Below are 11,867 nucleotides of genomic sequence, written 5' to 3' on the forward strand. Positions count from 1 at the left end.
GTGTGCTAATCAGTTTCCTACTTTGCTGTGCAGCCACTAAGACCTTCTTTCCCTCAGCTTTCAGAACCTTCTAGAACAGCCAACTTAAAGCCCTGCTCACCTGATATTTTCTCTCCAGGCTCTTCCTGGCTCTGTATAGCAATGTTTGAGGTGCCCCATTTACTGTTTTTTTTGTTTTGTTTTGTTTTGTTTTGTTTTGTTTTGTTTTTGAGACGGAGTTTCACTCTTGTAACCCAGGCTGGAGTGCAATGGCGCGATCTCGGCTCACCGCAACCTCCGCCTCCTGGGTTCAGGCAATTCTCCTGCCTCAGCCTCCTGAGTAGCTGGGGTTATAGGCACGCGCCACCATGCCCAGCTAATTTTTTGTATTTTTAGTAGAGACGGAGTTTCACCATTTGACCAGGTTGGTCTCGATCTCCTGACCTCGTGATCCACCCACCTCAGCCTCCCAAAGTGCTGGGATTACAGGCTTCAGCCACCGCGCCTGGCTACTGGTTTTTGCTCATTGGCTAATGTCATCATTACTCTTTCAGCCTGCTTTTGGGATCATAATGGTGTTCCTTTAACAGCCTAGAACAGCACACTATGAATACTGAGCTGCAGAAAGCAGCTTTTGCGGTATCTCTTCACTTCTTTTCTTACCCTGGGGAGAAACAAGAATTCCATTCCTTTGGCCAGGAAAAGCACCCAGCCCCATCCAGAGGGGAAAACCCTTTGTTTTAAAAAACTGAGCCTGCATACCTAGCCAGTGAGGCAGCCCAAGCTTGGCTTGGGGGAGCCTCAGTAATAGGATGATGGAGCAGCTATTTTCTTCTCCTACACGTGCACCCCCATCTGTTTGAGATTTCCCTTCCAACTCCAGCTTGGCTGGCAGGCATGTCCCTAAGAAGCTGCAGGCCAAAATGGAGAGAGAGAACTGACTTCCTCCTCCACACATCCTGACTTGCTGCCAATTGCCAGAAAAAGAGGGCAACATTTGGGCATTTACCAGAAGACAAGGATGTGCCTTTTCATTTGTCTTTTTATTTTACATTTAAAAAGTGGTTATTGCTCTAAGTGGATCAGAGGTAAGGACCTCTCCCCTAAGGAGCCTTGGCCTTGCAGCCCCATTCAGCAGGGATGGAAGTCACAAGACAATGAGTGGAGCCTTATGCCCTCCCATGAGGAAGCCCTTAGTATTGCTGACATCTGCCCTTTATCCGGTCTCTCCTCCCCAGTGCTGCCACACTTGGGCAAAGCAGAGTAGTGGCAGACCCAGCCTTGAGAGCTCTTGTAGACCAGACGGAAGGGGCGGTCATTGGGTGATGGCTTCTGGCTCTCTGGCTTGGGGACCAATGCTCTTATCATTCATTTCAACAAATATTTACTGAGTACCAGGCTTGTGCTAGGTGTGGTTCTCCCACACCCATCCTTGGCCATCAATGGAAGATGCAGAGATCCACCTCTGCCCATGCAGGCATCTAGCAGCCATACCTCGTCAGTCTTAGGGAAGAGCCTACCTTCCCTCATCAAGCACCATTTTTTTTTAAACCAGAAAGGGGCAGTGGAGAGAGAGACCTGTCACGTCACACGACTTGGGCTCTAAGGAAGGACATGAGGACCCTGGGTAACTTTCATAGAACTCTGGATGAGATGGCAAGATACGAAGACCCCAGAGACCAATGGTGATAGCCAGGGCTGCTCTGCCTGTCCATGGTGAATGGCCCAGGCCTGCCTTCTAGCAGCTTCCACTACAAAAGGGGTGTTTCAGTAACCCCCAGAATGCCAGATGTAATGTGACTTTTCAGTTGTCCAAGCTAGCATTTCTGAAACTTCAAGAGATACTTCCTAAATAAATTGGACCAGTACCTTCCAGGTCTTCCTAAGACCCCAAACTGATGATCTTATAGTCATAAGGGTCAAAGAAGATAGAGGATGCAGGCAACCAGCTCAGTCCTTGGGGGAGTCTCTCTGCTCTCCAGAGTGCAGCCCTCTGATTTTTGTTTTCCAAAAGAGACAAACCAGGTAACATCTTACACACTTGCAAAGGTGTGCATCACACCACAAGCATGTCCTTGATGGCTGGTTCCAGAAAAGGCTTGATGGCAGCCATGATCCTGCATGGCAGGCAGCCCCACAGCTTCTCTGAAGTTCCTTGGTCTGAAAGACACAGCTTGAGTCAGCCCTCGTGCTTGTCATCTCCCAGGGCTTTGTGCATTTTCTCAAAGAGGAAGCCAGTCCAGGAGAGGCGAGGAAGCAGAAGGCTGTGTCTCATGCAGCTTTGCCTTTTCCAGAATGGGGCCAGGCCTTTTAGTTTTGTGGCTTATTTTTATTTTTTGTGCAGAATTTGGGTTTGTAGTTCAGCCTCCTTCATCTGACCAGGGCAAGGAGAAGAGAGAACTGTACAGCTAGCTGTGCCTCCTCCCCTCTGCTGCAGTCATCCTTCTCCCTGTGCCCATGGGCCTGGGGACCAGCTGAGAAAATAAATGGAATCCTCCCTGCAGACAGGCAGTCACGCTTCAATGATGTTCACTGAGGGCTTGTTTGGAAATGGGAGGAAAAAAATGAGAGAAGTGGCCAGAACTAATTGAATAGACTTCTTGCAAGGCTGGAAACAGAGGACAGAAGGGAGGAGCAGCAGGGCTGCAGCCTAAATAAGCCAGGCTTTTGTCCCTTGTGGAAAGAAAAAAGCCCTGCCTGGATGTCTTGTCTTTCTCCCTTTTCAAACCCAGCCTTCAGCCTCACTCAACTGAATGGCTAAGACTGAGTCCTGGGCCCATGGCCCCTGGCACCCAGTCTACCCCCCAGCAGTCATCCCTCTGAGTGCAGCCTCAGCCACTGACATTGTTGAGATGCTTCTGGAGATGGGGGTTAATAAGAGGCTTCAGGAAAGTGCGCCAGAGAGAGGACAGTAAGCCAGAGGGTACAAGGAGATGGAGGGAAGAGGAGATGTAGAGAGGGCCAGATGTTTGTTGGATAGTCATCGTCAGAACCATGAGATCCTCTCACATTCTCTACTGTCTGTCTTCTTAGCTGCTCACAGCAAGCACTGAAAAGGTTTTCATATCTGTTTTACAGAAGAGGAAATGAAGGTACAAAGGTAAAGCACCTGCCCAAGGTCACAAGGCATAGCAGGAGCAGGAATGAGCCAGAACACCCCACTCCTGTTGTCCCGCACCAACCAAGAATTCTGCCCTCCCCACTCACTGCTTTTTTTTTTTTTTCCAAACCACCACTGGCCCCTGGCACCCTGCAAAAGGAGAAGATCCAAAATCAACTTGCAGTGTCCCTGTGTCACACAGGCAGCAGCCAAGTCTGGCTCTGCCCAGCTGTAGCTATGCCAGGCCCCGAGCTGACCCCTTCTGCAGTCCAGGGATTACCAGGGCACGAGGCACAGGGTGGCCCACCCAGGCCCAGGTCTTGCCCTCACCTTGCTCCGGAGAAGCCCCCCGCCCTGGTGCTCTGGTGTGCTTGTTTCTGATGCACTCTTGGTTTTTTCCTTGTTGTTATTGGGTTCATTGTCCTTGATAATGTCATACTGGCGGCAGAAGAGGGCAATGACACCTGAGGGGGACAAGTGAGCAGTCAGAGGCCAGGGCCCGGGTTCTCACCTCCCCTGCTTCATTCCCACGAGCGCTTGGCAATGGTCTCTCCAGATTGTGCCTCATCTGCACTACTGCAGCAGCCTCCCTCCGCCCTCTGGCTCCTGCTTTCACCTGTGCCCTCACCAGCCATCCCTTTCACTGATTCTAGGCTGATCTTCCTATAACATGTGTCTGATCATATCTCCTCCCCTCCTTTCCTTTAAACCTCTGACAGCAGCCAGGCGCGGTGGCTCACACCTGTGATCCCAGCACTTTGAGAGGCCGAGGTGGGCAGATCACGAGGTCAGGAAATTGAGACCATCCTGGCCACATGGTGAAACCCCATCTCTACTAAAAATACAAAATTTAGCTGGGTGTGGTGGTATACCCCTGTAGTCCCAGCTACTTGGGAGGCTGAGGCAGGAGAATCGCTTGAACCCATGAGGCGGAGGTTGCAGTGAGCTGAGATCGCACCAATGCACTCCAGCCTGGGCAACAGAGCTAGGCTCCATCTCAAAAAAAAACCTCTGACAGCTCCCGTTTTTCTTGAGGAGAAAATAGAAACAATAATAGCATTTGTTGAGCTTGTGCCAGGCCCTGTGCTTGCACTGACATATTCTATCTCACTTAATCCTCACAACTCTATGAAGGTACCTATTATTATCATTCCCAGGGTACAAGTGAGGACACTGATGCAGAGAGAGTTTAACTAACTTAACTCAAGGTCACAGTGGTGGAACTAGGACATGAACTCCAGGGCCTGCAGTCTGTGAAATGTTTAGTTTTATCAAACGAATAATACATGAACATAATGTTTTTTGAAAGACAGACAGTATTAAGGCAGCCAACTCCAGTCCTTCTAGGTGTTTTCCCAATTTTACCTCTATATTTGGAATGTTATTTCTTGATCTGTTTTAGAAATCTGTTGACTTCCAACTATGGTAGATAAAGCATAACAACTCCCCCTCCCTCCCTCCCTATTAACCTAATAAAATTTCATCACAATTTTGGGTTAATTTGCTATGTTTATATTGTTACGATTATATAAATACTGTCTGTGCCAAATCTAATAACGAATCATAAGTAAACCTCCTCTTTTGTACAATCCTTTGTTTTTCCCTCATTTTTCCAATTGCCTGTTTTTCTGTATGCCTAAGAAACATTTTTTTCCAAATGCTTTACAATGTAGCCTGCCTTTCTCAACCACCATGCTCACAAAGCTTCAGCATGGGATTCAGATCTCTCAAAAGACTCCCATCTACAGCCTCACCATCCTTTACTCCCCGACGTTTTACCTTCTCTCTTGGATTGCAGCTGCCCTGAACCAGACTGAGCTTACTTTATTTCTTGAACACACCAAGCCCTGAACACTCTTGCTCTTTTGGCTGCCTGGTAAACTCCTATTTATCCTTCAAAGCTCAATTCCCATGTTACCTCCTCTCTCTCTGTTTTTCCTGATTTCTAACTCAGTTATTCCCTCTCCTCTGCTCTCCTACGTGGTACTACCATAACACTCATTACATTGGATTATAGTTAAGTTCAGCCCAAGGAAAAAAAAAAATTAAAAAAAAAGAAAAAGTAAACAAACAAACAAAATAGCTTGGGCCTGGCTTTTCCCAGACAGTTCTTTGCAAGCACAGGGTTCTTAGTCATGATTGTAGTACTACCGTTTGGACTGTGATTGTTCAGTACATGCTGGTTGAACTGAGTACAAAGATGAATGAAACTTGGCCGTTACCAGCCTGGGGGTCGGGGAGGCACTCAAGCCTGAGCATCCCCTGTTGTGAGGCCCAGACCCACTGTCTCATAAGTAAGAAGGGGAAACCTGGGGAAGGCCATGCAGGAGGGGAAAGAAGAAACTGAGGCCTTAAGTGGGGTCCAGTGACATGGCTGTCAGTCTTCAGTGAGTTTAAGAGCAAGAACCCATCTCTACAAAAAAAAAAAAAAAAAAAAGCCAGGCATGGTGGCACATGTCTGTAGTCCCAGCTACTGAGGAGGCTAAGGCACGAGGATCACTAGAGCCCAGGACGTCAAGGCTGCAGGGAGCTGTGATTGCACCACTGCATTACAGCCTGAGTGACAGAGTGAGACCCTGTCTCAAAACAGCAACAACAGCAACGACAACAACTTGGTCTTCATTCTCAGAGACCTCACAGACCCTGGGGAAAGGAAAGAGACAAGAGGCCAGCTAACTTACATAGGGCTAAAGAGAGGAGTAAACAGGAGGCAGTGGGCACGTGGAGGCAGGAGGGCTGTTCTAATGGATGGATTGAGGGGCTTTTCATGGCGGCTGTCTCCAAGCTGGGTCTAGAAGGGTGATTAGATTAGGAGGATGTCCCAAGTCCAGGGAGTAACTTCCCCTGAGCTTCCCAAGCCTGGACCCCTGGAGGCACAGCACCCCAGAAGAGGAAAGAAAAGGCTGTGGCCATGGCCAGAGGTAAAAAGCCTGTGTGTCCAGCTCCAAGAAGTTGAACCTCTTCTGAGGAGGGCAAAGGCAAGTAATCATCGAATCCTATAAGGCAGCTAAAAATATGCTGTTTTTCTGGTGAACAATGAGTTCGAGAAGGGGTCAGATCTGGTTCCCAGAACTGTTGTTGGCAGGACTTGGAGACTTTTCACCTTAGAGATGTCCAAACAGGGCTTGGAGGCCAGACTCACCTGCCCACATGAACAAGACCACAACGATGATCAGCACCTCGCCTGTCCGCAGCTGTTGGTTCCTCCCCATCTCTTTCATGGTGACCTCATCTGTGGGGAGAGAAACACTAGGTCCAGCGCTCCTTTCCTCCCTCAGCCACTCCGCTAGGGCTAAGCCCAAGAGAACAATGCTGATTTCTACAGATGCCCACACATCTAACATACATTCTAGAATGCACTAATGGCTACTTGAGGTGGCAGTGATAGGACCAAGTCTAAAGGGAGTTTAAAACATATGCCCAGGGTCTTGTGGGGGACTAAAGTGAACCCTCTCTCTCTCAGGTACTGCTTTACTTGCCAGCGGGGGGTACGAGGGAGGAGATGGAGCTTTCCTCAATCCACCCACTGGTCTGGTCCTGACCACCCCTCACCCCACTCTGTTCCTCCTAACAGTGCCCTGGGCCTGCCTTTGTTCTTGGAGGCCATCTTCTCAGCCTCGCGCGGGGTCTTGAAGAGCACAGGCTCGCTGGCCGGGCTCTGGCCCTGAATGGAGATGGCCTGCACGTGCACAATATACTCCGTATCCTCCTCCAGGTCCCAGAGGGCACATGAGCGGGTGGTGGTGTTCACCTCCTGGATGAAGCGCAGCATCCGCACATCCTTCTTCTGCAGACAAGTGCCAGCCACTGCTGTCAACATTCAGTTACCAGCCCCACTCCTGCCCACCTCCCAGTGGTGACAAAGCCTCTACAAACACAATCTTCATCATTCCATCACCTCCCCTATCATTACCTCCATTTTACAGGGAAGGGAACAGATTCAGAGCGGTTAGGGAAGTTGCTCAAGGCCACATGTCTAATAAGCATTGGAGCCAGGTCCTAAACGCAGATGTCTCTGAGATCAAAACCATGCTCTTAATTTCTATGTTCCATTTGAAAGTTCCAAAACCTTCCCTCACTGACTGATTCTCTTCCGGGGCCCCAGTTTTCAGACATATGTGTAAACTGCTGCTCATCTCCCTTGCCCCAAGTTCCTATTTCCTTTCTATCCCTCCATCACCACCACCGCCACACGCCTACCCCCATCCCACTACTATCTTGATGTGTCCTTCCCTCCTGGGGATAGTGGATCGTTACCTGCTGGGAGATGGCAAATCCGATGACAACCTCATCCTCCAAAACATCCCAGCTCACCACTGCAGAGTTGGCCTTGAGGTGCCTGACGGTGACGTTCACTGGGGCTGAGGGACTGTCTGGGGGATGGGGGGCACCCAAGCCTGAGCATCCCCTGTTGTGAGGCCCAGACCTATGGTCTCATAAGAAGGGGAAACCTGGGGAAGGCCATGCAGGAGGGGAAGGAAGAAACTGAGGCCTCCAGTGGGGTCCAGTGACATGGCTCTCAGTCTTCAGTGAGTTGAAGAGCCAGGCCCAAGAGGTGCCAGGCTCCTCATGACTAGGAGGGAAGCCCCTGCTGGCCACAGGCCAGCCCCACCAGGAGTCCAAGGCTCAAAGTGATGGGCCTAGGCCAGGGCCTGATCCTTAGATCAGGATGAGTGGTTAGAGTTGTGAAGACAGTTATGGAGGGGGCATAGGTGGACAGAAACTGAAGGCTAGCTGATGAAAAGCAGTCAAAAGGACTCCCAGTACAGTGCTCTTTTGACAGTAATGCCCTATCCAATGAGTGACCTTGAGTGAATCGAGAAGTGTCAGGCAGGGGTGAGCCCTGGGAGTGAGAAGCAACAGAAGTACCCCCAGAATTGTGGTGACCCAAGCAGAGTGAAGCCTGGAGGAGTCTGTGTGAGCCTCTTCTCCACACTCTTCCAGCCCCAAGAGGCAGGTGGGGAGGTGGCCGGGGAAGATGGGGTTATTCAGAGCAGGGCCCCTCCATGGGGAGTGGAGAAAAGAGAACAAGGTGGGGGAAGAGGATGAATGAAGAATTACTCCAGAAAAGACAGGAGGGAAGTGGGGGTGAGTGATGGGGCTAGTGAGGGTCAGTGAGGAACACGGTCCAGGAGAGGGGCAGTGCAGTCACACAAGCCTCTGTATCTTCCAAGGGGCAGGTGCAGCACGGGGCAAAGCTGGGCCTGAGCAGTGCCCCCTGCCCCACAGAGAGGGAACCTGAGGCCCAGGGGGCTGGGCCTAGGACCTGAGGGAGACGGAGCCAGACATGGAGAGGAAGGTGGAGAGAGACAGGACACAGACAGGTGGCGGCAGACACAGAACCAGAGGACAGAGAAGTGGGGCATCTGAGAAAGAGATACGAGAGAGCGCACCCCGAACCACGGAGGGAGAGATGGCTAGAGGGAGAGATGAGCTGGGCAGCGGCAGCCAGGAGGGGCAGAGACAGAGCGGCAGGAGAGGCCGGGCAAGAACGGGCCAGCCCCATGGGGCAGGCCAGACGCTGCACCAGCTCAGGGGTGTCGGGGCCCATCCCACGCCCTGCGCTGTGCTCTCAGATGCCAGTCCCCATCACCTTCACACCTGCTCCTGCACAGCGGGACCCCATCCGCTCCCGCAGAGTTGGCCTGCAGGGCTTTGAGAGGTCTTAGGGACACGGAGAGAGGCCCAAGGTGGGGATACTGGTGTCCTCAGCTGCTCCCTGGGCCAAAGAAGGGAGCTAGGGAAGCTGAGGCCAAGATCTGAGGTTAGGGGAATGGGATTACGGGACTGGGGACCATAAGACCCTAGAAATCCCGGGCCTGAGGGGACAGGGGAGGTTTGGAAACTGAAGGACAGGTCTGGGGGTCAAGGAGGTAGGGAAAAGGCTGGGGGTTGGGTTAGGGGAGCAGTGTTTGGGCCGAGACAGGGGGTCCCCAGGGGGCAGGGAAAGGACCAGGGGACTCCCAGGTTGCTGGGCTCGAGAGGAGCCTGCCCCGGCGCCGGCCCCCCGCCCCGGGCCCCCTTACCCGCCTGCACCAGCGCGAAGCAGACGCAGCCCAGCCACAGGCGGAGCGCGGCGCGGGCGCGGGGCGGCCAGGCGCTCGGCGGCCCGGGGTGCATGGTGGTTCCTCCGGCCGGCAGGCCCGGGGCGGCGCAGGGGGACGCGGCTCCGGAGCCCGGCGGCAGCTCGCGCTCGCGCTCCGGCCCGCGGCCCGGCCGCCCCGCGCCGCCCCGCGCCGCCTGCATGTCGGCTCCGCGGACAGCGACTCCCGCGCGGCGGCGGTGGCGGCGGCCGCGTCCACGTCGGGCGCCCGGGGGGCGGGGCGCCCCCGCTGCGGGGAGAGGCGCGGGGGCGGGGTGAGGGCCGGAGGGCGCCCCCACTCCCGCCCCCGCTACCTATTGGGTCCGCGGCCGGGGAGGAAGGGGCTTCTCGGACTCGCGGCTTCCACCCTCTCCCCGAGCGGGAGCCCAGCGGTGTTCTCCGTGCCCCCGCCGCGGTCACCCTCGCAGCCTCTGCTGCCCGCGCACAGTCCTGACTCGGCCGCCGCTTTCTGCCCTTTCCCAGGGGCGAGGGAGGGCAAGTGCCGCGGAGATGCCCGTTTGTGCTCGGACCCCGCAGCGCGCCCCCTCTTCCTGGGCCTAGGGATCCCTCACTCCAGGCTAGACCCGAGGCCTTGCGGCTGGGGCAGACGGGGACAGAGGGGAGAGGTCGCAGTCAGGCTGGGTGAGCAGAGAGCGCTAAGTGGACACTGGGGCTCCATGTTTCCAGTGGGGCTGGGAAGAGGCTGCTCGGACTCACTGGAGGGTCCAGCTCTGCTACCTCACGCCAATCCTTTTCCTTCATTTTCACCCCCATAGTGAGGGCAGTAACGAACGTCTACCAGGGGCCAGAGACTGTGCTGCTTTCTTTGCATTACGTGGCTTAATGCGCAGGGCAACCCTGTAAGCTCCCGCTCTGTGCATACTTTGCACAGGAGGAGCCTGCAGCCTGGACGGGCTACTTGACTTGTCCAGGGACCCACAGCAGAGCCAGGATTTGAGCACAGGCTAATCTGACTCCCAGAGCTGTGCTTAGCTGAACTGTCTCCCCACCCAGAGTGACTTAACCCATCGGAGATTCCTGAGATTCTAGAATTGGCCGGGCCAACTCCTCCCCAGCCAGAAAACTGTCTGCAGCAATCTAAGAGCATCTCTGAGAGGGGGAGTGGTTCCAGCCTCCTCCCTCATCCCAGCCAGAGAAACAAGGTGGAGGAGAGAGGCAGGAACCAGGGCTCAGGGCCTTCTCTGCCTCAACAAGAGCCCCTGAGCCCTCTCCCACAACTAGCTGAAATTCCATTCGCAGGGCATTCCTTTAGGTCTTAAAGGTTTTCCAGAAGCCCTGGAAGGGCTAATTTTCTTTGGAAAGGGGATGCCTTGCAAAGTCTGCCACAGAAAGTCTTCAGGGTCTTCCTCTCCAACCCCCTGGTTTTATATTAAGGAAGTGGGGTCTAGCGATGGGAAGAGCTTGGTGCAAATTGGCACAGCGGGTCAGGAGCAGCGATAGACAACCCTCCTCTCCTAATGCCCACCCAGGTCTCCTTCGCTGGCCCCTGCACTCCTCCTTGGCCACCTTGGAAGGAAGGGTGGGAGCGGGCTTAGGGGCTCTTATTGAGCAGCAGAATTTTCCTGCCCATTCCCTCAGTGCCCCCCAGGCCTGCCTCACTCAGCAGGGTGACACTGCCCAGCCCCGTCATTTCCTCTGCTACATACCTTGTCCTGGGAGAGCCTCAGCTGGGACCTCGACCCGTTTGGGAGAGGAGCCCCGGAGCCAGAGCACCTCTCTTTTCTCTTTGCTCTCTTTCTCTTTCTCTCTCCTTATTATCTTCTCTCTCTTTCTCTCTCCCGGCAGCTGCTGCCTGCCCCACCCCACCCGGCCCCGCCCCACCAGCTGCAGCTTGGCCCCTAGGGACCCTCCACCCCCCATCCATCAGACAGGAAGACAACCAGGAGGCCCGCAGGAGCAACTGGAGCCTCTTCAGGGCTCCATCGCAGGAGCCAGCAGGAACGAGAGGGTTCAGTTAGAGGACACAGAATCTACTCCCGTCCCTGCAGGGGAGAAAGGAGGGAGGGTCCTGGTGGGGTCTTGGCCTCCAGTCCAGCCCTGGGGAAAGGGGAGCCTCGGCGCCACCTTCTGGCCTCTTTGGGTAAAACCCAGGTAGATGTAGGGCATTGGGAGGGAGGAGATGGCAAGTGCCTGAGGGTTTGAGAGAGAAGGCAGCTGAAGGTGGGGGGGGGGGGGGCTTGGAGGACTGCGAGGATTTGGAGAGTTGTGGCTGTGGGGCTGCAGCCTTCCCAGGCTTCATGATGCATGGGGTGCGTGAGCCTCAATTCTGGAGAAAGTCCTGGTGCCTGGAACCTGGCAGCCAGTGGGAGCTCGGTTTGCAGTGGGAAGAGCTGGGAGCCAGATTTAGAGGAGGCCTGGGTGAGTTTGAAAGGGCTGTTAGAAGCAGCCACTGCAGGCTGGCGCGGTAGCTCACGCCTGTAATTCCAGCACTGCGTGAGGCCGAGGTGGGTTGATCACCTGAGATCAGAAGTTCAAGATCTGCCTGGCCAACATGGTGAAACCCCGTCTCTACTAAAAATACAAAACTTAGCCGGCCATAATGGAGGGCACTTATAATCCCAGCTACTTGGGAGGCTGAGGCAGGACAATCGCTTGAATCCGGGAGGCGGAGGTTGTGGTGAACTGAGATCATGCCACTGCACTCCAGCCTGGGTGACAGGGCAAGACTCTATCTCGAACAAACAA

General features: G+C 54.1%; 1 protein-coding gene across 2 annotated transcripts; it reads right to left on the bottom strand.

Moving 5' to 3' along the window:
• Positions 1 to 1,003: 1,003 nt before the first annotated feature.
• Positions 1,004 to 10,917, bottom strand: FNDC5 (fibronectin type III domain containing 5). Of its 2 annotated transcripts, XM_039474421.2 has the most exons (7): positions 10,829 to 10,915; positions 9,106 to 9,411; positions 7,337 to 7,452; positions 6,668 to 6,866; positions 6,222 to 6,311; positions 3,410 to 3,543; positions 1,004 to 3,046 (listed from the first exon to the last, which is right to left on the bottom strand). In XM_039474421.2, exons 2-7 carry the CDS (start codon positions 9,323 to 9,325, stop codon positions 3,041 to 3,043), a joined length of 765 nt encoding a protein of 254 aa, XP_039330355.1. In that variant the 5' UTR covers positions 9,326 to 9,411; positions 10,829 to 10,915; the 3' UTR covers positions 1,004 to 3,040. The 2 variants fall into 2 exon arrangements, with proteins under 2 accessions (XP_039330355.1, XP_039330354.1); XM_039474420.2 differs by lacking the exon at positions 1,004 to 3,046 and having other exon boundaries at positions 3,053 to 3,543; positions 10,829 to 10,917.
• Between the last annotated feature and the right edge of the window lie 950 nt (positions 10,918 to 11,867).

Source organism: Saimiri boliviensis, chromosome 11 (genome assembly GCF_048565385.1).
Source record: "Saimiri boliviensis isolate mSaiBol1 chromosome 11, mSaiBol1.pri, whole genome shotgun sequence".
NCBI classification, from domain to species: domain Eukaryota; kingdom Metazoa; phylum Chordata; class Mammalia; order Primates; family Cebidae; genus Saimiri; species Saimiri boliviensis.